Source organism: Siphateles boraxobius, unplaced genomic scaffold, assembly GCF_051911475.1.
Source record: "Siphateles boraxobius isolate OS27281-9 unplaced genomic scaffold, OSU_SipBor_1 37, whole genome shotgun sequence".
In the NCBI taxonomy this organism is placed as follows: Eukaryota; Metazoa; Chordata; class Actinopteri; order Cypriniformes; family Leuciscidae; genus Siphateles; species Siphateles boraxobius.
This window is the reverse complement of record NW_027508997.1, coordinates 3,270,381-3,298,303: the sequence shown is the minus strand read 5'-3', so window position 1 is coordinate 3,298,303 and position 27,923 is coordinate 3,270,381. Positions and strand designations below refer to the sequence as shown.

The 27,923-nt window shown below is 37.6% G+C and overlaps 1 protein-coding gene across 5 annotated transcripts in view; it reads right to left on the bottom strand.

Annotated features, from left to right (window-relative positions):
- The window catches only part of klc1a (kinesin light chain 1a), a 48,369-nt gene extending 20,703 nt beyond the window's left edge, over positions 1-27,666 (bottom strand). For all 5 annotated transcript variants that reach the window (XM_077197081.1, XM_077197083.1, XM_077197082.1 and 2 more), the window contains exons 1-9: positions 27,279-27,666; positions 16,697-16,973; positions 16,512-16,577; positions 15,756-15,920; positions 15,573-15,651; positions 12,236-12,461; positions 10,078-10,165; positions 8,829-8,930; positions 3,088-3,261 (exon numbers count right to left, since the gene is read on the bottom strand). In XM_077197081.1, coding sequence (XP_077053196.1) covers positions 3,088-3,261; positions 8,829-8,930; positions 10,078-10,165; positions 12,236-12,461; positions 15,573-15,651; positions 15,756-15,920; positions 16,512-16,577; positions 16,697-16,972 — 1,176 coding nt within the window. In that variant the 5' untranslated portion in view covers position 16,973; positions 27,279-27,666. The remainder of the gene's footprint in view (positions 1-3,087; positions 3,262-8,828; positions 8,931-10,077; positions 10,166-12,235; positions 12,462-15,572; positions 15,652-15,755; positions 15,921-16,511; positions 16,578-16,696; positions 16,974-27,278) is intronic.
- Positions 27,667-27,923: the final 257 nt, after the last annotated feature.

The window sequence follows — 27,923 nt, the reverse complement described above, 5'->3', positions numbered from 1 at the left end:
AATACACTAATTTATTTCTACATACATCGACCTTTGGTGCTTGTGCTTGATTGCCGTTTGATAAATAATTGTCTGATAAAGATCAATGGCTGATACAAAGTACATCTTATCAACGTCTGCTGAATAAGGAGCCCCTAAAGGGACATGGTAATGGAAAAAATATATTTCAATCCTTTTGCGCTCGCTAAAGTTTTGCAATCCCCTGAAAAACTTTGCGTTCGTTCGCAAGAACTTTACCGTCCCTTGCAAAACTTTCGCATTCCCAAGAGAAACTTTGTGTTCACTCTCAAAACTAGGGCTGCCCCCTAATAGTCAACTAAACGCTAGTCGACCAAAATTTATATTAGTCGGTTAGTCACAAACAAACAAAAAAAAACTCCACAGAAAGTGGCGAAGTAATGCAGACCATGAGGGAAAGATTGTTCTTGTGGTAATTACAGTATGTCAGGCAGGAAATCCAAATGTTTGCATATCATCCATCGACCTCAAATATGCCTTATCATTTGAAACATGTAAGTAGTAGCAACTTTACTTGGTCACTTGCTCTAACGTTAACCTAGATAAATGTGCACTATAATTAGGAGCACATACAAGCATTTGTGCGGAGTGTGGAAGCTAAAGTTTAGCGCGCTTACAGCATGACATGGAGGCGCCGGCACGATCACTTGCATCTATACATACATCATTTGTAACTGTAAAAAAAAAAAATTTTTATTTGTGTAAACTCACAATAACAACAAAAAGGTTGTGCTTTTGTAAAATAAAACCGTCTGTCTCCGTGAACTTGAGCGCGTCACAAAAATGAGCCTAAACTCAGGGGAATGCAAAGGTTTTGAATGCCAAGCATTTTTGAGAAACTTTTGTGTTCTTTGAGAGGGAGAACGCAAATCTTTTATGAGAAAACGCAAAAGCACTGACATATATTATTTTTCATGCCATCTCATATTTCTTTCCTTCACCATGTCCCTTTGGGGGCTCCGTAGCTTAAAGATGTTTCAGTCTTAACTAGGGTTGGGCGGTATTACGGTAATATCGTATACCGCGGGGTCTTAAAACAGCAACGGTATCAGTTTCAATACCGTCATTACCGGCACTTATATATAATATATAAATATAATTTATTCAATGCCTAAAAATGCTTATGTAGTTGTCATCAAGTGACAGTGTGGAGGAGAAAGAGAGAGAGAGAGAAGGGAGAGGCGGTAAATACTGACGAGGCAATTTGTAAATGTTGCAATAAAAAAGGTGACCGCGAGAGATGGAAACACCTCTAACCTAATGTCGCATCTCCGAAACAACCACCCACTCACTGCTGCGAGGATGCAGTTTGCCCCGAGTTCATTAAATTAGCGCATTAGTTTATATTTGTTAAAATATTATAATGTAATTTTTTTTACGTTGATAATGAAAACTGAACAGCACGAGTAAGATGGGATACATCGGGAGTCAGACATTGACCACTTAATTAAGTTTCATTTTGTAAAAAGCCTTTCTTTAAAGTGAATTTCGTTTTGTATAAATTGTATCTTAATTTTAATAATTTTTATATAAACCAATTGCTTGGATTTAATAAATAAGAATCAAATATAGCAGACAACAATCATGACATGATCGTGCGCTGGCGCGCCGCGGTCACTTGCATTGAAATCTCATCATAAATTAACCGAAACTCAGTGTATATCTCACAGACATGACAGATATCTAAATAAAGCTTGAAATTTCATTAAACGAAACAATTCAAAACGAAAAAGAAATAGGCCACTCGCTGATTATTTAATCCATGATGTGCATTTCTCTCTATGCGCGTTCATACGTAAATGGCGATCATCAAATTCATTAAACGAAACTATTCAAAACGAAAAGAAATAGGCTAGCCTACTCGCTGATTATGTAATCCATGATGTGCATTTCTCTCTATCGTTCACTATGGAGATGGCGATTCGTCAATTTCTCTATACGAAACAATTCAAAAGGAAAAGAAATATAGGCAGCATACTCTGAGATTAATCCATGATGTGCATTTCTCTCTATAGGCGCGTTCACTACGGAGATATCAATCGTCAATTTCTTTAAACGAAACAATTCAAAATGAAAAGAAAAAGGCTAGCCTATACCTTCTGATTATGTAATCCATGATTTGCATTTCTCTCTATATATGCGCGTTCACTAGGAGATGGCGATCGTCAACTTAATCTTTGCAGCACTGACAGAAAAGTTGTATTAATAAAAATCAATGGACGCGTGTCACCGGATTTACAAATGCACTTCTTGCTTGTTAATTTAATTTAAATTAATTAATAAAATGAATACTTTAATTGTCATAATTAAAATAATTAAATATTATTAAGTGTCCCATTTTTGCTCATTTATAAATAGTATTTATATCTAAAAAATTATTTGGCGCCACCATATTATAACGGCCCACGTATTAAAAATAGTCGAGTCTAAATAGGGCTCCGGCTCATAATTACATTTAACGCAGTCAGCCGGGATCAGACACGACGTGCGTGGGTTGGCCTTGATTTTTTTTGGGGGGTTTTTTTGCCCGATCTGGTATTCAGTTTCTTAACGGTGTAGGCACAAGCCAACAGTTTGGTGACGCTGTCTGAGCCTTATGTCATAATTTTTTATTAGTCACGGTAATACCGTATACCCCGGTAAAAAAGGGAGGAGGTTTGACGGTATCAAAATTTGGATACCGCCCAAGCCTAGCACAACTATTTACTCTGAAAGCTTCTTCCATTACACTGAAAGCAGAATGAGCCATATCCCATGTGTATAATTTGCTGAGACGACAGAAATCCTGCACTACAAACATTACAGACAACACACCATATGGATATATTTCTTACTGTTAATTAAAAAGACTGACCAGACAGAAGATCATTACAAAATGAATCTGTGTTATTCTAATGGGATATTCGATTGCAAAGTTAATCCATTATTTATTAAGACAAATGTATACTGGAGGTTTTGTTTTTCTCTAAACATGCTCAGAAATGCATTACTCCACAAATGGAGGTATGTTTGCTAGTTAAACGAATGGGGAGTGTGAAGTGGGAGTGTGAATTGTGAGTGTGTTGGTACCAGGTTGTTTTTGGTCTTGGCCACATTGGGGTCGTCAGGGCCCAGTTTGGTCTGGTAGATCTCCAGGGCTCTCTGGTAGTAGTACTCCACCTCTTCATACTTGCCTTGGTTCTGACACAGCAAGGCCAGATTATTCAGCTGCTTAGCAACATCAGGGTGGTCCTTTCCCAGCACCTGACACACAAACACAAACATAGCCCATGTTATTCAGCTGCCTTATCTGTGTTACTCTGATTGTAGTAGTATACAACCACCTACAGAGAGGGGATGACCTGGTTATTTATCTCAAAGCTTACTATGGTGGCTGTAGGAACGGTCCCAATTACCAGTTAAAATAGGCCCTCTTAAGAGCCGTTTACACAGAACACATTAGGGGCTTCCTACACCAGGATAGAACTAATGGTTCCCTTAGGAACGTTTTCCTGGTTGCATTCCCACCGCCAGTAGGAACTCTGAAGTGACGTAAGCCGTGGTTGTTGTTGTGGCTTATATTTTGACGGTGCGGCTAACCTTTATTTTGACGGCGTTGAGAACACCAGCCAAAGCATGAGCATATAGTGCTTGCATTCTCTGTGTTCATTATTTTATGATCGGTCTAACAGTCCTGTCTAATACGTTGATAGAACTGTTATACATAGAAAGTAGACAGTATATGAAAAGGTTTTATAGAATATAAAGGCCTCATTGACACGACAGCCATCGGCACTGATCCTCAACAAACTCGTCTCCATACGCGCGTGATGACTCGGGTCTTTACACAGATGAACTGCATAATATAATGTTCCGATCCAATCTGACCTCTGACCTGTAATGCTGCCTGAATCATAATCATACACGGTTCGTTCGTTGGCCAGAGGAGAACTGGCCCCCCCGACTGAGCCCGGTTTCTCGCCTTTATCGACATTGGATTTTGGCTTGCTTAGTTGGGGACCTTTAATTTTATATTTAACATTATTATTAAAACATTATTTTCCTGTTATCTCTATAAGGCTGCTTTGAAACAATCTGTATTGTAAAACGCGCTATATAAATAAAGCGTGACTATAAGCGTATGAAGTGTGGTTGATGACCAGTTTTGCTAGCTGAGCAGAATTACAATAATGTTTCACTTGGTCCCCTCAAAGTTGCGTTGGATTTTCTCCTCAGCGTAATGGTTAAGAGGTCCATCTATCACTATTATCCATGTTCGTAGAGTTAGTTTCTGGAGTAAATATATAGGCTATAATCTGTGTGTTTATAGCTTTTTTTTAAATGGCGGGTGCTGATGTTTCGCGTGTGTTCGGCCAATCAGGGTACACTAACGTCACTGATAATTCCTATAGTGTTGGTTTAGACCCTGCTCTGAAGTAGGAGCTAAATTAGTTCCTCCAAAAGGAGTTCCTAGAACTAAAATCGTTCCTAGTTCTGCAAACACGCCAAAATCCGGGTACTTCCGCCAATAGTTCTTGGAAATATGAAAAGGTTCCTCCGGTGCAAAAGCCCCTATTTTTGCAGTCCACTGCGCTGCTTTTCCATTATTTTTCTATGTAAACATGGAAGTGTTTGACATTGTATTCACACTTTTTGCAATGTCTTGCACATGACATGGGGTTCTAAAAATGTGGCGCTCAAGTAAAAAGTTGTTCAACTTTTAAACGCATCTGAGGCCATTCACACGGAACACGTTTTAGTGGTTAAAACAGGTCAGTGTAACTGCAAAAATTGCAAGTTCTAGAAATGCATTTTTTAAAGTGTAACTTCTTTTAACTGGAGTGCTTTTAGAATGCAGTGTCAGACACGAGATTCTGCAAAAAAAATTGAGACACGAGCACAATGGCCAAACACGTTTACAAAGAAAAACAATGGAAATGCAGGGCAATGAAATGCCAAAAGACATTCTGTGTGAACAGACCCTTTCTAAAGCTTACAAATTTTTTCCACTTCCACTTTTTCCCCAATGCCCTGTGTCTCACGTTTTTGCTCCTTTTACATTGTTATTCTATGTGAGAATAATGGATGTGTTTGAACGTCAGCGCCACAACAAATTTTCCACCTTAAACTAATGCCTCGCTCTATTTCTGGTGTGCTTCAAGCACTTACGCAACTTTTGACAAAAAGGACAATGAGTTTGCAACGTTTGCTTTGTCGTCTCTAGACAGCCCTCTGATTCATCACCAGTACAATTGTGGGTAATTAAGAGAAACCACAGTGTGTCAAAATATTAACTTCTGACAGTATTGAGCTGAACAAGTTAAGACGCCACTTAGAGACTTCACATCACGAAGACAAAAAGAAGCCAGTTAAAGTTGAGAAGTTGAAGTACTGTATTGATTATAATGTTTCAAATAAATACAAACAAGGTCATGTCTGAGAGCGTCTTAATATGGGGGCATGTAGGCGGGGGCTTGAAAATATTTTTCTATACCAACGAAAAGGGGCCCGGCAGAAAAAGTTTAGGAACCAGAGATTTACATATTACATGCAAATGACCTGAACTTTTTTTAGAGTGATTTGAGCAGCATTTATGATACTAATGTCATTAGATTTCACTGTCGATTTGGGGCTGATTGGGGCAGTCGTGACCTAAGAATTGGACTTGTTACCCAAAGGTCGCGGGTTCGATACTCAATACCGCCAGGAAACGACTGAGGTGACATTGAGCAAGGCACCAAACCCCTAATTGCTCCTCAGGTGCCACAGCAAAAATTAAAGCCCACTGCAATGGGTGTGTGTGTCCACAGTTTGCAGTGTGTGTGTGTTTTCACTACTCACTGCTCCTAATGTGTGTTCACTAACTTGGATGGGTTAAATGCAGAGGACAAATTCCAAATATGGGTTACCATACTTGGCCTTCACTTCAATTTCACCTGATTTGAAATATGTTTGAAATGAAATTATTCCTGATATCATTCTAAGCGGTCTCCATCTCCGTTTATAAAACACAGGCCTTAAGGGGGATTTTATTGATTAATTACAATGAGCATCTCTGATTATCCCTCTACCTCTCAGTTGTTGTTAGGCTCGTGTTGAGAGATACTGACTGTTCACAGTGAAGGGCTCTGTGACCAATGTGATTCGATGTTTTTTTAAGTTGAAAGAAAACCTTTGCCAACTGGTTCGCCGCTTGTTCCCTCAAGAATTCCCTATGGGTTTTTTTAATTTATGAGTAAAATAAAGACTGTGGTAAACAACTCAATGATACTTTGAAGTTTTGTTCTAAAATGTACACTGCACACACTCACATCACATCCAAATCTGTCTCTTCTAGTTACTTATTAAAAACGTACGTTTTCAAAAATGAACATAACTGATTCAAAATTCACTCTTTCGCTATGGGTTTGTGCAATTTTGGATTTGTTGTAGACCAAAACGAAAAAGTATTGTCAAGTTATGTTTACCACAAGCTTTAATTTTACACATAAATCGAAACCCCCATAGGAAACTCTCAAAGAAATTAGTATTGCGGGTTCTGATGTCATACATGGACTACTCTATAGATACCAAGTGTTTTAGTTATTCTACCATGGTGATTAAAAACCCCTAAAAGGCTTTTATAAAACAGTGGCAACAGCAATACTATAAAAGAAAAATGATCAAAACATCTTATAAAACAAACTGATCTAATACATAAACTATAATATATAAACAATAGATAAACTACATTGTGATATATACCATTATATGTACACTACCATTCAAAACTTTGCTGTCTGTAAATTTTTTTTTTTATGTCTCTGATTCTCAATAAGGTTGCATTCATTTGATCAAAAATACAGTTTAAACAGTAATACTGTGAAATGTTATAAATATTTTCCAGATGAATTTGCAGTATTATTACTCCTGTCTTCAGTGTCATATGATCCTTCAGAAATCATTCTAATATGCTGATTTGCTGCTCAAGAAACATTTCATATTATCATCAGTGTTGAAAACAGTTGCACTGCTTTTCTTGTGGAAACCATGATACATTTTTTTCAGGATACTTTGATGAATAGAAAGTTCAAAAGAACATAATTTTATTAGGAATAGAATTATTTTATAATATTATGAATGTTTACCGTCATTTTTGATAAATGTAATGCATCCTTGCTGATTAAAAGCATTTATTTCTTTGAATGGCAGTGTAAGATTTTGGTCATGACGCACTAGAAAGGAAAATATGGAATGTCTGCAGAAGTTAAGCGATGAGATTTTGAATTTAGCAGGTTGTCTAAGCTCTTTCTCTCAGCTCTGCATGTGTGAGACGCAGCACTCCGAGTAAGACTCTCAAGACTTGCAGTAAGAGCTTTATCACACAGGCTTAGAAGAACACTCTCCATAAAGAGATCAAAATAAATCTGTGACGCAGCGGGAGGGAATGGGAATAGAGTGTCTAAGAAGCACAACATTTTCATCTGTACGGAGGGTCTGCGGCTGCTGCAGGTGTGTTATTCTGCAATGTGGTATTTTTGGATAAGAGGAGGAGAAAAAAAGTGTGCACAGAGAACTACAGAAGAGCAATATCACAATTAAACTCCCAAGTAAAAGAAAATAGTATGTCCTAAATGGTTAACTGAAACAGCAAATTCATTTCAATAGGTAAGGAAAAACGTATAAATGTTCTATTCGGGAAGAAAGGTGTCGGTCTTCCTGACGTATTGTAAGATCTCTAAAAAAAGAGGCATGAGTGTGAAATGACTTGAAAAGTTTTAGCCTTTAAAAATAAAGGAGGAATGTTGAAGTAGCAGTAGAATAGTATTAAACCCCAAGAAAAGAAAAGGGGTTTCAGAAGATAAATGTTTCAAGAGTTTTTTCACATCTCTCCTGAGAGCTTCCAAGAATGGATGCTTTATTCTTAAAGGGTTAGTTCACCCAAAAATGAAAATTAAGTCATTAATTACTCACCCCCATGCTGTACCAACCCCGTAAGACCTTCGTTCATCTTCGGAACACAAATGAAGATATTTTTGATTAAATCTGAGAGGTGGATCACTGCTACATAGGCTGCCAGAGGGAATGAAACTTGACGGCCCAGAAAGTCATTAAAGAACATGTTCAAATATTCCATGTGCCTACAGTGGCTCAACTATAAGTTTATCAAGCGACGAGACTACTTTTTTCCCGAAAAAAAAAACATAATAACGACTTTATTCGACTATTCCTTTTCATTCCTTGTGGGCCTGAGACGAGAGTTCAAGAGATTTCCACGACGCATGCGCGAGAACTGAACAAGAAGTATTAGAAGAAGAACGTTCTCTTCTCAGTTCTCGCGCATGCGTCGTGGAAATCTCTTGAACTCTCGTCTCAGGCCCACAAGGAAGAAAAGGAATAGTCGAATAAAGTCGTTATTATGTTTTTTTTTTCGGGGAAAAAGTATTCTCGTCGCTTGATAAACTTATAGTTGAGCCACTGTAGGCACATGGAATATTTAAACATTTTCTTTAATGACTTTCTGGGCCGTCAAGTTTCATTCCCTCTGGCAGCCTATGTAGCAGGGATCCACCTCTCAGATTTAATCAAAAATATCTTCATTTGTGTTCCGAAGATGAACGAAGGTCTTACGGGGTTGGTACAGCATGGGGGTGAGTAATTAATGACTTAATTTTCATTTTTGGGTGAACTAACCCTTTAAGCCTTAGAAACACACAGGGATGAATGGAGGAGAGGGAGAGAAAGGTGATTGTGAGTTATGTTTTGAGAGGCAAAACCGGTAGGGAAAGAATCCAAGATTACATTTGCTACGAAGTCATACACATGATTCGTTCATTTGACCTCTGACCCACCTTCTCTCGGATCTCCAGAGCCCTTTTACACAGAGGTTCTGCTTCCTTGTACTTCCCTCGTTTGCCATAAAGAACGGCCAGGTTGTTCAGAGTGGCAGCCACCTGCATACACAGGAAAAAAATACACATATTTACATACACAGATACATTTAGAACTCATTCTATGATTCAACCAATCAATGATTCTGAATTGGTGCAATCATTTATATACAATTAGTCATGTCATCTTACAGAAAATGATTACTTGCTGGAAATCCGATCAAGGTCAAATTTTCCAAGTGTGGGTAGACTAACACGCATACACCCTGTGCATTGTAACAGATGAGTTCTGATCAACCTTTGATTAAGATACTTCAGTGCATGTGAGACACATATGAGTGTGATAGACGGCAAGAGTGACAAGAAAAAGAAAAAATGTTTTGGCCTTGTGACAATATTAGATATTTATATTATATTCATATCTCCAGATTTACATATTTATTCTGAAATTGTGTTTTAAAAAGGGTTGCTTTTTTTAAATCAGAGGAACTCTTATTTAATAAAAGCACTAAAACAAAGTAAAAAATAAATTAAATAACCAGGGCATGAATAATATTTAATCATTATGTTTAAACAACTTATATTTTATATAATCAAAATATTGAATATGATACGATATTTATAAATACATATAATATATATAATATACATATATATATATATATATATATATATATATATATATGTATATTAATCAAATCGCCTGATTCTAACTCAGATTCTAATTCAGAGACAGCAAATATTTAAGTAATAAAATATTGTTGTTAACACACTTGAAATTTGTGAAACGAGGAAGGATTGTGAAACCAGTCGCAAAAGTGCATTAATCATTATGGTTTTCACAATGTTGTTTAATTTCATATCGCCCAGAAAATCATAAATATATTGTGAATTTCAGTATTTCATCCAGTTTTAGGAAACAGCCAGGTAGAAGATAAAGAATGAAACAGAAGACAGGTCTATAAGAGGTGTTAAAGCATCTAACCTCTGCAGAAAATTGTGGGACGCTGGTCCTGATGAGAGGGCAAGAAGTGAGCTTCACATGACAAACTCAATAAACTTCAGCAGTCTGTGCCGCTTATTTCAATACACACACACACACACACACACACACACACACACACACACACACACACAATATACTAGGACACAGTATACAGACAGACTGTAATGTGGAGAGCAGACAGATGGGGGCAGGACCGGTTCTTACCGCAGGGTGGTCTTTGCCCAGGGTCTTCTCTCTGATGGCCAATGCATCGTTAAGGAGGTTTGCTGCCTCTTTGTATTTATTCTGGTCCCTGGAGAGCAGAAAACACTTTCACATCAATCTATTGCGACTCTTTGTGCAACAAAGGGCTGTTGCAAAGCCCTTTCTCACAAAAAGCTGTTTCCATGGCAACGGGGTGATGATGGCACAATAGCCTAATATCCCAACGGCTTGCGAGCCGGATATTAGCATCGTTTATAACTAAAGCTATGGAGGAGGTGGTTCTCAGCCCATTTGTTTAAAGCACATGTTGATACCATAACTGCAGTTTAAGATTAACATTAAAATTAGAGATTCACAAGGCAATTGTTCCACTTAAAGCACTGCTGCATGTTAAGTTGTGATTAGGGATGGGACGATTACCGGTTTCACTATAAACCACGATAAAATGTATTGACGGTTAGTATTATAGTTTAAAATTTAATTATCATTAAAACCGTGTTTGATTATCGCGATTTTAATAAATTACTATAAATCCTGTCCAGCCAGCAACAGCCTGACGCAGCCTTTTAAAAGGACCAAATCTGAGGTGTGGTAATATTTTGGCTTTTACAAAAGTCCTGAGGGAAACTTATTCGAGGATGGTCACTCTGTCTGCAGATCATGCACAAAAAAAGTCGCTGCAATACTTCAAAACACTTCAAATCTGCCGAGTCGTCTTGAGTGACCATCATCCACTGTTGTAGCGAATGCAAGGAAAGTTAACTTTGACCTCAATAACAAAACTACGTCTGGGAAATATATGGGCACAAAATTTTGTTTGGAGTTGCAATATTTTATCTCACTCACTTGAAATGAACATGAAGCTTCCGCGGAGAAAAGTTTGCAGCAAGTGGCTTTGAGCCAAAGACGAATGAATGTATGAATGAATGAATGAAGTTCAAACAAGACAAGGCTATTAAGAGTGACATTTAAGAGATAATAATGTATATTTATTGTACACTTATTACACCGATTTTTTGTTTTACCACATAATTACGGGGACATATTGAATTGAGATTAATGTTTTAAATCTTACATGTTAAATCCATTTTGTACAGCGTACAAATCTCGACCAGGCAAGATGATCACAACAATATTATCAAACTCTGTAAACAAATTAACAATGATTTCATTTTCAATACAATCAAAAAACAAAGCAGCAAGACGGCAAGTTGTATTTAAATGAAATGAGAGCCCGCGTCCGTTGTGATACATGGATGTGCGCTGTATAATGCGTTGCTATTGACGACGGTCATTATAAGGAAATGCCACACAACAGAATCGTGCTTTTAAAAGTGCATAGAGCTGCTTGTTTTACTTGTTGTTTGTTGATTTTCAAATATAAAACTTGTTGTAATGTTTTCAGTGTGAGCATCAGTTCTTTTTGAACACTTTCCATCTCGTTTTAACAAAACCGTGATAATATTTATAATCACGATAAATTTGGTCACTATAATCATGATATAAAATTTTCATACCATCACATCCCTACTTGTGATAGAAGAAAGTATTTTAACATGAAACAAAACATGAATTACTTTTGAATGACACTTACACTACTGTTCAAAAGTGCTTGTTTTTTTACATTTTAAACTCACCAAGGCTGAGTTTATTTGATCGAAAACACAGTAAAAACAGTAATATTGTGAAATGTTATTACAATTTAAAATGTTTTCTATTTTAATATATTTTAAAATGTCATTTATTCCTGTGATGCAAAGCTGAATTTCCAGGATCATACTCCAGTCCCGTGTCACATGACCCTTCAGAAATCATTCTAATATGCTGATTTGCTGCTCAAGAAACAGTTCTTATTATTAACAATGTTGAACACAGTTGTACTTCTTAATATTTTTGTGGAAACCATGATGTATTTTTTCATTATTCTTTGATGAATACAAAATTCAAAAACAGCAATTATTTGAAATGATTAAATTAATGCATCCTTCCTAAATAAAAGTATGAATTTTTCAAAAAGAAAATACTGAGCCCAAACGTTTGAAAGGTAGTGTACATAAATGAGCAGGACTTATGACCAACATGGTTAAAATTGTACATTAAAGTATTCCGAGCAGACAGTAAACCAATACATATTTCAGAGGTAAAGTTCGTTGCTGACCTGTAAACGAGGGCGAGAATGTTCAGCATGGTGGCTACATCGGGATGATCGTGTCCAGATGTTTTCTCTAGATCCTCCAGAGCCTGTTTGCAGAGAGGAACGGCCACCTCATACCTGCCCTGTGAGGCGTACTGGATCACCAGGTTGTGGAGAGTTCGGAGACGAGCGGGGATCTCGTAACCGCCCTGCTGCGCTGCTGCCACTGCACTGCTGTGAGGAGGCTGGACTACGGAACACAAAATTCAGAAAAGGTCGTAAAAATCTTTACAAATATCTGCTGTCTATATCTATGTTCCAATACCTAGTGAGCTGCCTACATAGACAGCATCTGTAAGCATAACAGACCCAAAACTAATGGTGTGCCTCACAGTAGGTGGCAATATTAAAATGCTCACTGCCATTCACAAATCCTCTCCTGTGGCCTCATGGGATAATAAAGTGTCTATCAAATGCACACTCGAGAATCTCGGCAGAAGTAGTAGGTCATCCAGGGACTTTTCGCCTACTGTTTTATTAAGACATACTACTCTTTTGCCGTACTGTTTTTCAAATACTGTTCAGTAGGGAAGTATTCGATTTGAGATGCAGTGTTTGTTTTGGTCTTTGTGCATAAGGAAATACCAGAATGCACAGTGACTAGCTCAGTGGAAATGTTGGGCGGGTTTGAAAGTCATTATAATACAGTCAACATTACAAAGATTAATAAAAGTTGCAGTAACACTATTTTACAGTGTCCTCTTTAAATATGTACTTACTGTAGTAATAACGATAAATTATGCATAATTACATGCAACTAACCCTAAACCAAACCCAAATCCTAAAACGAACCCTATAGTAAGTACATATTGTTAATATATTTTACTCGGTACTTAAATGTATGATAACACTGCAACAAGTACACCTTCAAATAAACTGTAACCAAAATAGGTACAGTATGATTAAAATCTCACTAAAAAATAAAGGTCCCACTTAATATTATATAGTGTCTTTAACTACAATGTACTTGAATCAAAAACAAATAATTGTTAGGTGCAATATACTTATTGTCTTCATGTTGTATTGCAGAACACACTTCTGCTGCTATTGAGGTGAGATACGGGTAAGATTAGAAAGAGGTTTAGTGGTATGGGTATATCGAATTTGAATATTTGAAGGATCCGGCAGTATTTCTGCTGTAGTTATGACAAAGCAGCTTGTTTTCAAACCATTAACAGAAACTGGGAGTGCTGATATTAAAATTAACCTTGATTCAGTTTTAAAAAAAACTGTACATTGTACAATAAAAACAATAGTAACTGAGCGAGAAAAAAGAAATGTGATTCCAGTTTTAATCTTGATTTTGTATATTTTTAACATTTCAGAGTTAAATTATAGTAATACGTTAATAATAATTTAAATGAATAAATAATACAATTAAATGAATCTTTTTTTTTTAAATCATTGATTAATAATTTAAATACTTTTAAGTCATCTTGAGCCTCAGCTTAAATTTGCTAGACTATTGTTATCAGCATTGGATCTCATGAGTGGTCATTAACTGATCAGTCACTTTTAGGATTTACTTTCAGAAGCTGCCAATGTAAATGGAAGCAGACAGTTCACTAGGTTTTTCCTGGAACAAAGCCTATATGTTTGAGTTAAGATAGTCAATTATCACAAGTCAACATGTAGCTTTCCCCTAAAAGTAGAAAAACATGAACCGAGACCCCAGAAAGCACTTCTTAATATGACTGTCACATTTAGGCACAAGATCTAAGAGAACATATTTTCTGATTAGAAACATGCCTCAGACTTAAAAAGACCAAAACAAACTTTAAATTAGCCAACTCAAATAAACTAAGAATTAATCAAAAACAAGGCAGAGCAAAATGACAGTGAAAGGATTACATCCCCACTACTTCAGGAATGAGGAGAAGAGATTAATGCGATCTTTCTTAGCGCAGATTAATGTCGGTCTCTTTGAAAAACCCTGCTGGAGATCACTTGCTGTGGGGATGCATCGCTGACAGTCAAACAGCCGTTTGGCATTCATGTGTCACAATGAGGGCTAATCTGAGCACCGCAGTGTCAGCCTGCGACATATGAGGCTTTAAACTCCCGTGAGCTGTTGCGCACTCTGACACATGTCCCGGGCTGCTCTTTGATCCTCCTCCACAGTCAATGAGGCAATTATCAGGCAGGACAACAGAAAAAGTGGAAGGGCGGAAAGAAAACGCAAGACGGGAAACTGTTTAGCAGAAAATACAGGAAGGAAGAACTGTGGTTCTCTTCTCTTCCCCCAACAATACACTGCTCCTTTTGAGTCTTTCAGAATTTACACTTTTTACATTTTTATTTTGCTAAAAAATACATTAGTGGTAAAATATTTTGATTCAAAAAGAGTAAGCAGAGCATGATTATAATATTTTTGAGCTTGTAAGCAAATTATATGAAATTTTTGTATCTTCATTTTCATATTCTGGTTGTACCGTGGTACAGTGATGGTATCAGATGGTAATACCACCCTACGGTGAAGTACAATGGGGTACAAAATACGGAGATCACATTGAAAATCTTGGAATTTAAACCTGGGAATAAATCGAAAATGTATTTATATTTATTCAAATATAAACAAAGATATATTCAGTATATATTACCGTTGAAATGTTTGAGGTCAATAAAAAAATAAAATAAAAATTAGACCTTTTATTCAGCAAAAGGACACATTGAATTGATCAAGAGTGACAGTAAAGGTGTTTATAATGTTACAAAATATTTATATTTCAAATAAAGCTGAGCAATGTTGTTGTTTTTTTAGCAGCAAATCAGCATAATAGAATGATTTTTGATGGATCATCTGACTCTGAAAACTAGAGTAATAACAATTCAGCTTTTCCATCACAAGAACAAACTATAATTTAAAATAAATTAAAATAGAAAACATTTATTTAAAATTTTTACATTTCATAATATTATGTTTTTAATTTAATTGTTACTGTATTTTTGATCAAATAAATGCAGTTGAAAAAAAAACTTACCAACACCAAGCTTTTGAACGGTAGTGTAAATATTTATTTAAATGTATTTTAAATATATTGATTATATGTACTTAAAAATATATTTATATTTTTAATTTCTAGATCAAAATAAAATGTTATCAAATCTGTGGCATATTAAATTTTTTTTTAAAAAGAGTCCAAATTAGAAGTATTTCTACTAATGGCTTCTGATTTTTAGACCACAGCTGTAAACAATAAGCCTGAATGGTTCCCCCATTCTTATATGCTGATGTTTCTTCTCTGTGCCCTGTGTTTTGCCAGGTCAGAGGTCTAAAGCTGAGTGCTACTGGGGTACTTACTGCCAGGACCCGGTTCATCCTGCTCATCCGGGAAAAGATCATCCAGTGTCTCCCTACTGGAATCAGAGTCCTTATCATCCTGATGAGAGTGAGATGTAAAGAGGTGGAGAGAAGTACAGAGTGAGACCAAAGAAAGAATGACACAGAGATAAAGGCTCTGTGGTAAATAAGACCAAGTCTTACTGATGGGCTGAGGTCCTGGTCGTATTTCTTGAGCTGGTTCATGAACTCAAGATGTTTCTTCTCCTCCTCCAGCTGGGCCACGCTCTGCTCGCTCTTCTGCAGCCGCTGCTGGGTCCCTGCCAGCTCATCCCTCAGCCACTGGTTCTCCTGACACAGCCGCCGCACCTGGAGAACAGGAAAAAATATGCTTTAGGCCATTTTCACACTAGAGCTTTTAAACTAATTTGTTGGAGTGAATAGCACCATTGACAGCAGCCCTGTTTAAGGGAATATTTAGTCTTTTATTTTCCCCATAGTTTTTTTTTTTACATTTTATGATATTTCTTGGTAATTGTGTGTAATTTAGTCATTAACCAATTCAACAATTAAACAATTTTTCAGAAATTAGATTAAAATCACATTGGCTTGTTGATGTTTGCTTCATGAACCTGACCGTGTGCACTCCACTGATTCCTTCTTTAGATATACACAAGTGCCATTATGTGTGTGGGGCAAAACCATGACTCAAAATGTTCAGTGAACAATGCTTCCAATTTTTGAAGTGGTAAACTGCTGCTAGTACGCTGAGGAAAAAAAACACTACAATTTGGATCTAAATAATACAATGTAAAATATATAAAAAGGGAATAGGGGGATGGAATTAAATTTAAGATTGGACTTTGCAATCAAATCAAGTCTGTATACCTATCCGCCAATGAACCTGAGAGCAGAGTTACATTTTTGATGTGGTGCACTGCAGTGTGCGTGTGTATGTACCTGTGCTCGAAGCTTCTGTTTCTCAGCCTCCACTGCACTCAGGTGCCCTGACAGAGCCATCATCACCTGCTCCGATCGATAAAAGACAGACAGAGCGTAGCCATGGTGTTACAATGGTTACAAGCAAATTAATTCAAAAAGCATTCACCATTTTATCCCACTTTGGAAGCATTTCCACACTGCACCTGTGCCTCGCTAAGGCCCAGCTCCAGCATTTCCATGGAGCGTTGAATCATGGCTGTCTTCTCCTCAACAGCACGACCCTCCTGGCTCTGTTTGAGGCAGCGCAAGGTTCCCATCAGCCCCTCCAGGATGGCCTGATGTTCTGCACGGAGCGCCTCCAGCCCCTGCATGACCTCTCGTGTCCGACATAGCAGCTCGTCCTGGGACAGCTTCTCGTCGGGGTCCCCCTGCCCCTCCGTCTCCTTCACACACACCACGCTCGACATGTCCTCACGCATCCTACACCGAGATACACAATACAACATGAGAACAGAAGCCTGGAAACATTTCCTGTTAAGGGCAGGGACGAGAGCCTGGGCCATTTTACTTTGCTGTCAGGGCAATAAGAACTGCCTTGTGGCCCGGGGTCAGCGCAAACGTCGCTCGGGACAGTTGACGGTATTGTCATTTGCCAGATCAGGCCAGTGCTGCATCACGAAAGTTTATAACTTGCATGTGTTTTTAAGCCTTGCCAGTTTAAATATTCAAGCGCATGAAGACTCGACAGAGAACTCAATTCAACAGCGCACACAAAACTTCTCACACTATTGAATTGAGGTCTCTTTAACATCTTCTTGCGCTTGAACGGACATATTCACACAAAATGACATAAAAAAAATGCTGGTCTCGGCGAGTATCCTACATAGTCTGTTATATCTTAAGTGAATATAAACAGTTGAGAAATAAAACACATATGTGACAGTATATTGGATCCCTTTAAGTGACAGCAGCCTAATATTCCTTCTGCTGTCTTTGTTTTTTAATGTTAATCAAACAACAACAAAAAAAACACCGCTCTCGACTGAATAACTTTTGTAACTTTAATATGGATTAATCTACATTTCATTTATACAGTGAAGACTATTCAGTGCTATTTTACATGTGATTACTTATTTTCTCTACCTTAAAATTACTGTTAAACTTACCTCAAAACACAAAAGCAGTGTTTATTTTATTTGTATGTTTGTTCTATTGTATGTGTGCAATTGCTTGTAATTTGATTATTTGTTCTCACTTTATTACCGATACTCGTCTTTAACAATATTTGAAATTTATATGAGTTAGGCTAGTAGTTTTTGGTGTCACAACATTATTTATTAAGGTAAAGGGTCAAAAACAACAAAGACTAGGCCTATTTTATCTATTTATTACTTTTATTTGGTGGGGCCAGTGAAAATTTTGGCAGGGCAAGAAACAATTTTAACGACTGGCTCAATCGGGCCACTAGAAAAAATCATTAGCGTTGAGTATGATTCTGCTTATTTGCCGTAGTCGGCCATTGGTGGAGAAAATGCTGTATTACTGTAACTACATATAAAGCTCTGTTTGATTATGTGATGTTAGCAACTTGACAAAATAGCATTGTCTCTGAGGCATGGTACAAACATTTTATTCGTGGAAATAAAATGAGAATTTCAAACAATAAGACTAACTGTGTTGAGCTATATAACAATTTGTTTTCTGTTGATAAAGGTATCAGAATCAGAAAGAGCTTTATTGCCAAGTGCATTTGCAGACACAAGGAATTTGTTTTGGTACTGAGGCTTCCAGTGGACATATACAAATACAACAAGAAACCTAATACTACAAATTATAAGAATAAAAAATAAAAATATAAATATATGAGAATAAAAGTAAATATCCATGAATAAATATCCAAACAGTTGCTCATCTGTCTAATGCAACACTAATATATTAAAGCGTCTTAGGTGTTTTCATGGTTTCTATGGAAGTAAAAAAGATAATCTAGGGTAGTTTTAATCTAAAAATCTTAAATTGTGTACCTTTAAGATGAGTGTGTAAAATTTAAATGAAAAGACACCGAAGGCAATTGAATGAGGTTGCTCTTGCTTGTTCTTGCGTCTTGAAACCCTAAACAAATAATTCAAGTCACTGTAAATTTGAAGTGGTGAAAATATTCCACAAATGTTCCAACATCTCTAGGCAGAAGAATGAATTCCCTACCAACTCCCATATAACACCATGGGGACTAGACCCAATATGCACTGTAGAGATTACATGGCAAACTGAACCATACATCTCTGAGTTTTATTTGCTTTTAATCTAGATTCACTGAGGCAAACTTCCATGTTGTCTTCAACAACTTATGTAACAGGACTAGGAACCTATAGAACGGCTTGCGTGTATTAAATCAGCTTAGACCACTTGCAAAGCTTTAAACAATGACTGTTTCACTTAACAGTATTCGAGTTGAGGCAATGGACATCAGCGAGAGCAAGATGTTAGCTCAGATTTAACCAAATTAGTTGAGATGGACTACACAGATAACTAGATAACTATGCAAAACACGCTGCCACAATATGGTGCTCTAGATGGTTGACAGGGAATTACTATGCCGTTTCTTTGGTATTCTAAGACATTTTTATCATATTGCTGAGTGCCAAACAAACTGTTTTACTGACCCAACCCATGTCTTTATGATATTCTCTAGATATATCTCAGATCCTTTCTTCTATATAATATTCTTTTATGGGATTTTTTGCTCATTTTAATGCCCTTATCTGTATTAATGCTGCATTAATCAGCTTTGATGTGAACGCTTAGCATATATGGAGCCTTTAAAGTTTTCTAAGATTTGTTGCTCAACACATGCGCACTAGAAAATTTCGACCTTGCTCAGTGTCTGCGCTATTTCTTTCCAGAAGTTATGACCAATAAAAATGGTCATTGCAGACATGTGCAAGTGATTTGAGCGCATAAAAAAAAAAAACCTCCACTAGTGCGCACATAGCGAATGCATTCATGTTCAATAGAGTATACTTTCAAAGGCTTGCGCTGTGTGGAAAGTGGAAAATCATGTTTACCCAGGACACATCAAGCTGGCGGTCTGCCGTTGGCCCATGTCCGGCCATCATTGACCACACTTTTGGTGCATAGTTTTTTTTGTGTTCGTGACCATTGGCACTAATCGGACAACCCGTCGGCAGCTTTTCAGCTGATATCGCATTTTGAGAACGCCGGTGAGAGATATCACTCTGATTGGCTGTACAGCTTAGCGAAAAAGTGAACGAAAAGAAATACGAAAGTGACGAAAACAAATCACAAAGTCAATAGGGCACACACCGTTGCTTTGTTTACGGATTGTATATTGGCAGTCTTAAACCCTTTCAGTTTCCCTTTTTGAATTACAAATACAGACTACCTGTTGGTATGGAGATTTATTTGATGGGTTTGTTCAAAACACCAATCTTAAGTAAAAGCCTTAGCAAACACTACTAACATGAAATTCTTAAATAAAATGAAAGACACAAATTAAGTTCACTCAGAGGTGCAATGACAACGCAAACCTTCTCCAAGAATTTGAGAGGCTCCTTACTCTTCCCAGCCTGCCACAGGGACACAAAGCAGCTGTCTTTGCTGTTGCCAAGACACAACTCACCTGGTAAGGCAGAACACAGTTGCTAAGAGAGTAGGTGAGTCACAATAGCGTAAGAGCACTTGGAGTTGTGAAAACCAAAAAAGCAAGAAGAGAGAACCTGAGATTGTTGCCCTTTCAAACGCAATACGACCAGACTACAGTGAAGATGTTAGGAAAACCCATTCATTAGAATAAAAACACGTCGCCTCAGATTTCTTTTCTCTCATGAAAACAACAGTACAGACTCCTCCCTGCAATGCTGATGTAAAGAGGGGGAGGGTCTACTTGCTGATTCTGAGCTTCGGGCTTGTGCTGTATTCCTGTGGGAGGGGAAATAGGAAGTGAGACAGCAGAGATTCATGTGACCCATAACGTAGCTTGTCGTCTGGCAAATGACAACCATTGGGCAGGAAAAAACAGTGCATGATGGGAATCAAAGTACTGATGAATCTGCTGCACAGACCAATCTCAGTTCTTTTACAACCACCGAGACTCTCATCCAACCTAAAAGCAGCTGATATTAGATATTAAAATCCCTGTAAAGGCAATTTAAAAAAAAAATTCTAAACACATTATAAATGTTAGAAATGCATTACTAAAACACATTACAAAGACTGTGAACTGTGAAGACTGAATTGTGGAGTTAGACCGTTAAACAGTTTTTCACCATTGATATTTTACGGATTTTTTGGGCGGGGCTAAAAGGGTACTCGATGACACACTGGAGTGCCTGAGCTCCTGGCCCCGCCCCTACCTGATGATGCACTGGAGCCCCTGAGGCTGGCCGCTCCCCTAACAATATAAAAAGAGCACATTCGCATCAGTTTGCCGCTCAATCGCGAGTTACTGTCAGTATTATTAGTTACTACAGCTTACAGTTTGCTAGTTAGCTATGTCTTCGTCACGGAAATGCGTATTACCTGGATGCGATCACGTACAAAACAGATCGGTGTCCATATTTAAATTTCCTAAATACGATCACATCAAGAAGAGGTGGATTAATTTTGTGAAGAGCCACCTTGATGGAGAGCTGAGGATCACCACCAAAACCCGCCTCTGTAGTGATCATTTTACACGGGATAGTTTTATAAACTTTCGTCGGAGACAACTGGGATGCACTGATAATCCGCTGTTACTGGTGAATGGGGCCGAACCGACTATCTCCCGCCTCAGCCTTCATCCTCCCGTCGCGCCAACAACTGGTGACATCATCAGGCAGTGCGTTCCCACCAATGAGTGTAAGTTGCCTTGTGCACTTATGTTATAATCAACCTAATAAGCTGCTAGGAGCATCCATTCCGGCTGTAGCGGGTGACAGTTGATTATGGCAACGGCAGCTTTACCACGAGTGGCGTGGTTTCAGCGCAGCCACCGGACACGCCCCCAGCGTTTGAGAGCAGAAACTACTTATTTTATGTACTTGCCGGCTTTTTTTATCATTCAAATTTGGCTGGGTGTCTAGTAACACATTTTTCTGCGATATGACAAACTCAGAACACATACTTCATTTTGACTTTACAGGGACTTTAAATATTTCATTACTAATATTGACAAAAATAATTACATTTGGGTATTACGAATATATAATAGAGTGCAAGGCATTTTATTTAGTAATATAGGAATGCAGCAATATTCATATTCTGCCTGTTACCAATAAACCGGGTTTTGGATTATAGGCTAAGCAATAGATTGCCGATATAAAAATTTTAAACTATTTTCTCTGAATAAATTAAGAATAAAACACTAAAAACTAAAATCTATTATTTTAAACTCTACAATTGTACTGTATTTATATGTATGAAAAAATGACATTCATATGGAGTCTTTCTAAATCTCAGGGTGTTAAGTTATTAGTAAAAATTGCAATTGTTAGTATTAAGATTATGCAAATGTAATCTAAATATAAAAATTAGGTTTCATATAGTACCAAAATGGTATGCATCCATGCATCCCTACATCCCCCCCCCCCCAATAATTACTCACCCTCATGTTGTTCCAACCCCGTAAGACCTTAGTTCATCTTCGGAACACAAATTAAGATATTTTTGATTAAATCTGAGAGATGGATCACTCCTCCATATGCTTCTTAAGTCCTTGAGTCAGTTCACTAGTGTAACAGCACAAGCTTCTGTTGTTATACGTCACACGCATCACACACGACCAGCGTCGGCCAATAGTGAGCCTACGTGTGACGTAGCACTATGCAATCACACTAAGTTGACTCGAGGCCAACAGACAAGGAAATGAATAATTGAAATAAAGTCGTTATTTCTGGGGTATTTTGCGCACAAAAAGTATTCTCGTCGCTTGATAAACTTAAGATTGAGCCACTCTAGTCACTTGGACTATTTTAACAATGTCTTTAATAACTTTCGGGGCTGGCAAGTTTCAATCCCTTAGAAGCCTATGAAGGAGTGATCCAACTCTAAGATTTAATCAAAAATATCTTAATTCGTGTTCCGAAGATGAACGAAGGTCTTACAGGGTTGGAACAACATGAGGGCGAGTAATTACTGACAGAATTTTCATTTTTGGGTGAACTATCCCTTTAAAGAACCAAAGGTAGCAGAAAGACAGAGGAAGGGCACAGGAAAGGTAATCAAATACACGACAGGGACGGAGATGCAAATTTCATGCTGTTGTTTGAAGTGCAAATGTGTGTTTCGGTGCTTTGTGCTGGGGTTATGCAATCCCTGTTCTGCAAAACACACAAAATACACCAAATACACATAAATCATAAGGTAGCAGATAATCTAATCAGCTTTCAGTAATACTAACGGCACATAAAGGACACAAAGAAGACCGGGAAAGCTGATAAGAGAAGAAAGGACGCACAGATTCATAAAGTTTCTCTTTTATATCCAAAAACCAAGGGAAGTACAAAAACATCTGCAGCTACTCTGACTTCAGGGAAAAGGTTTTTATTTTAATTATTACAGCACCATGCTGGACAAGATGTCATAATAGACACAAGCAGAGGGAAAAGTTCCAGTTTTCCAAATACAAAAGTGGCAGTGAGGACAAATCCTAACAGTATGGGGAGGACAGATTAATGAAAAACGCTGCAGGCCTGCACACCTCCTACTCAATTACAAAAGATAACGATCGGTCCTCTATTACTCAATGTGGAGAGATTGAGACAGAGAACGCTAAAGATGCAGTAATAAAAAGAGGAAGCTGAGGTTTGAACGCAGAAAGCTGAAGAGATTGAGCAGGTTGGGGGAGAGGCTCATTACTCAGAGCTGTTAAGCCGATAGAAACGACTATAGAATGACTCACAACCCTGTCCATCAGGCCAAAACTCTCCTGTGACCTGAGGAAGGGGGAGGGGGGCTGAACCGAACGCCTGAAACTATAACAACATCCATGCTGTCGAATCACAGGAAGAGATATTGCTGACATTATAGGAAGGCCACACACCAAGGGAGAAAAAAACAGGACAGAGATGAAAGGAATAGCTAGTTCACCCCAAAATTATTTACTCACTCAAAACCTCCTCTTTGACGTTTCTTCTTTCGTAAAACAGAAAACGGCAATTATACTGTACATAGAAAGTAGCAATCATAATTATTCTTAAAATGATAAGGAATATCCTAGTCATTACATTACTATAATTAACCCATAAACGCATACATCGGGTCTTTAGTGACTCGAGATATCATTCACGACACTCCTCCTCATTCATTTTTTAAAGTTAGACATCAACCTTTTTAGTTTTCCTCAATCAATTCATTATGAACAATATTAAAAAATAAAAATAATTATAAAGGAATTCCTGTTTTCCCATTCATTTTTTGGTAAAAAATTGTATAGGGTCGCTACAAACCCGAGGTGTGTAATAGTGCAAGTATATTTTTCTGCACAACAATAATCTAAATCTTTGATAACTGAATAAGTGCAACTCGCCTATATTCCACAAGGTGGCAATGTCTTATACACAATGATGAAGTGACGTTCCAGTCATAGTTACCGCAGACAGAAAACAAAAGAATAGGAAGTATCATCAGCAAAACTTAAAATGTCTCAGTGATTTACTGCAGAGCAAGTACTGAACAAAATCAAATATTAGTGTCAGTCACTTGATGGTGGATTTGGTGAAGAAGCTGTCAGAGATCAAAATATTGATTTTGAAGATGTTGAAAATGATAGTTTAGAGAATATGTTTGAGATCGCTAATATGAGCAAGAAGCTGAATGTACTTGAAAATGAGCTGACGAGGACAGAGATAAAACAGCTGCTCAAACTGAACCAAATTAGGCTATGCTTTATTTTGTTCTTCTGTAATTGTTACTCTTAAAATCAGGAGAGTTTAATATTATCACAACAGCTAGAGATCCATCCATGTTAAATATAGATGTGTGTTGCTAAACACCAGAATATGTAAAATGATTGCCAAAACATTCATGGAATTAAAATGAATGAGAACTGCATTGGGGTGTCAAAAAAAAAGGTAACACTTTACAATAGGGTCCCATTTGGTAACATCAGTTAACTATATTAGTTACCAATTAAATAACAATTCTAAAGCATTTATTTATCTTAATGTTAATTTTATGACCAACAATCTACAGACGCCATTGGTTGCGAGGGGTAACATTAACACTGAGGCTTGTGCAGTGGTGTCTGTGTCCTTGATCACCTTGGGCTAGAGACTCAGACCACCATGAGAAACTGCAGTGTGGTGCTTCATTTTAATGAACTCTGCAAAAAAGTGTGATTGCCCTGACACTTCAGTCCAACCCACTCAGCTTCAGACAATACCTCCTCTGACTTCTCCAACGCTACGTGTGAAGGTTAGAGCACCGTCTTACATTAAAGCCATTTCTCTGTGATATTTTGGGGAATCATCCTGATGTCTGTTTCTTTCTGTTTTAAGTATCAGCTGTGCATGAATAAAGAAGAGAAACAGTGTTAGCAAAAACAATGAATCAAGAAACCCTTGTTGTGATGTTCGTTTTATTCGAAAACCTATTATATCAGGTCTGATACATGTCCAAAACCTATCCCACATAACAAGACACTGACACATTTCCATCACACAAGTCACATCCCAGTTCAATTCAGATGAACGCGTTCGGTATAATCAAACGGAGGCACTTTGCTGCAGCACAAGTGTATGAGTGGCCATAAATTGTGCTTGTGTTCCTGTGCGGAGCCAAATTTATAACTGTCCCATTGATTCCCCAGAGGAGAACCAGCCACCTTCTCAATGAGAAGCCACTGCAGTGGAGCCCGAGCTCACAGCTGGCCACACATTCAAACCGCTCAGAGACTGCATCTCCTTCACTAAAATAGAAAAGCTTTCACTGAGCAAAGACGGACTGTATGTCAACCGAGCAGAGCAAGCCATCTGCATACCAACTAAAAAAGAGCCACGTCACGCAGCAAGATCAAGCACCTTGAGCTCAGTTGATTCCAAGCTAGTAATCGTCATGAAATTTGTTCTTTTTAGTAAATATTTGGGTTACACGTCAACATATCAATTAGTGAGACAGGGATTATGCGTTTAATCAAATTATATACAAATAAACAATTAAAACTAATTTCTTGCAACATACAAGTACTCATCACTCAACAAGCTCCTATATAAAGTCTCCATCTGAGACCAGCAAAACCAGTTCAATAACACATTTATTAGAGAATTAGGCAGTTCTTAAATGGATAGTTCACCCCAAAATAAAAATTAATTAATTAATTACTGACCCTCATGTCATTCCAAACCCACAAGACTTCCGTTCATCTTCGGAACACAAGTGAAGATATTTTTGATGAAATCTGAGAGCTTTCTGTCTATTCGTTGACAGCTCCGCAACTGCCACTTTTGACTTTTTGATTCAAATAGGTCATAAAGAGATCGTAAAACAAATCTATAGGCTATTAATTGAGCGGTTTAGTCCAAATTTTCTGAAGAGACTCGATCGCTTTATATGATGAACAGAATGAATTTAGCCTTTATATGTGAATAGAGAAGAACTAGAACAAGTCATGATCAACAAAATAAATTAAAATGGTCAGATCTATTGGAGTGCATCTCATGCATAGCTGATATATTGTTACATGATCCTTCAGAAATCATTCTAATATGCTGGTTTTGAGCTCAATTATTATGAATTATAATTGGTCCTCATTGCTCAATTTTTAACAATGGTTATCAAGTTGATCTGTCAACAGTTTTACTGCTTAATATTTTTGTGTAAACTATCATGCATTTTTAACGATTCTTTAAATAGAAAGTTAAAACAAATGTCTTTTCTGTCAATTTCTATCAATTTAATGCATTTTTGCTGAATAAAACAATGATAATAAAAAGAAATGTTCAAAAGCAAAGTTCAAAGCAAATCGGCATGTTAGTATGATTTCGGAAGGATCATGTGACACTGAAGACTGGATGCTGGATATTCAGTTTAACCATGCAGGAAAAAATGTCATTAATTAAAATAGAAAATGGTTCTTTTAGATTGTAACATTTCTCAATATTACTGTTTTATTGTTTATTATGCAGCCTTGGTGAAGAACTTCTTGGTTCAGAGAAACTTCTTTAAAAAACATAAAAAATCTATATAGCCCATTACTGCAGAAATGAGTTACCACAGCTTCGTGGTGCAGTGCTTTTAAACTCATTTAACACAACCTTCTTTATGGATTAGGGCAGTGGTCCTCAATCCTGAAGACACCCAGCACTCAAAACTTATGATATGAATCAGCTATATTCAATAAGGGAGATCTCCAAAATGCGGAGTGCAGGATTGAGTAACACTGCCACGCAGATTTTACCCCTCCTGAACAGATATCATGGACTGTTGTCTGGAGCAGTGACTTACATTGAATTAACACTGATCTAATTCTGGTTTAATACCGATCTAACACTGATCTTCTGGATGGTTTAGGGCAGTGTCATCATAGACAGTTAACGTTATCTGGTGCAGTGACTCTCTGCTGCATATCATGGCCTGGCTGGGCTAACACACTCTGTGACTTAATATCACACATCTGACTTTAAATATCATACCTCTGAACATCCAACCAGCCGATTTACCAGGTCTAATAAACTGATAACGATCTCGAAGTCGTTTGAAGGCGATTTGACAGGTAGACTGACACTCCCAGCCAGCCTCGGACTGGAGATGAGCGCGTGAGTTAGCTCGTTAGCATAATAAACATCTTACCGTTCAGCGGAACATCCAGATCACACACAACTGTAACAGGGTTTGTTCCTCTGTGTCCCAGCACAAAACTCAAATCAATAAAACACTCCGCCGCCTGATTGAGAGGGGTTGGTGGCTGGAATAGGGCAGTCGGACCAGTTGTGTGTGTCCTCTCCAGTCTTCCGGAGCTCGATGGGGGAAGCTCCTACCACTAGCAGTCCGATTCCTCCAGCACGAGCTCAAATCACAAAGTGGCGGAGAAACAATTGATTATTAATCACACATAGTCATAATGTGTGACGCGGTGTTTTGCGAAAACAGTCGAATCTCAGCTCAGACGCATCTGTCTGGAGCTGCACTGGGTGAAAATGGCGTTGTTTCTCCCGGCAGGTTTACTCCTCCTCATTATGATGTCATCCGAAAATAAAAGGAATTTGGGATTATCGAAAATGTTGATATCAGTTGTTAATTTTACTTTTTATTTCGTTTATTTCCATTATTTGTCCTAATTGTCTACTGCTATTATGTTTCCGTATTATAACAAAGTTCGTTTAGTCAGATAAACAATTTATTATTAGCTATATGGCTAATGATAGACATTTAGTTGCCTAGTGCGAAATTTAGTCGCAAATACGAGTGATTTATTACTCACAATGTATTGAGTTG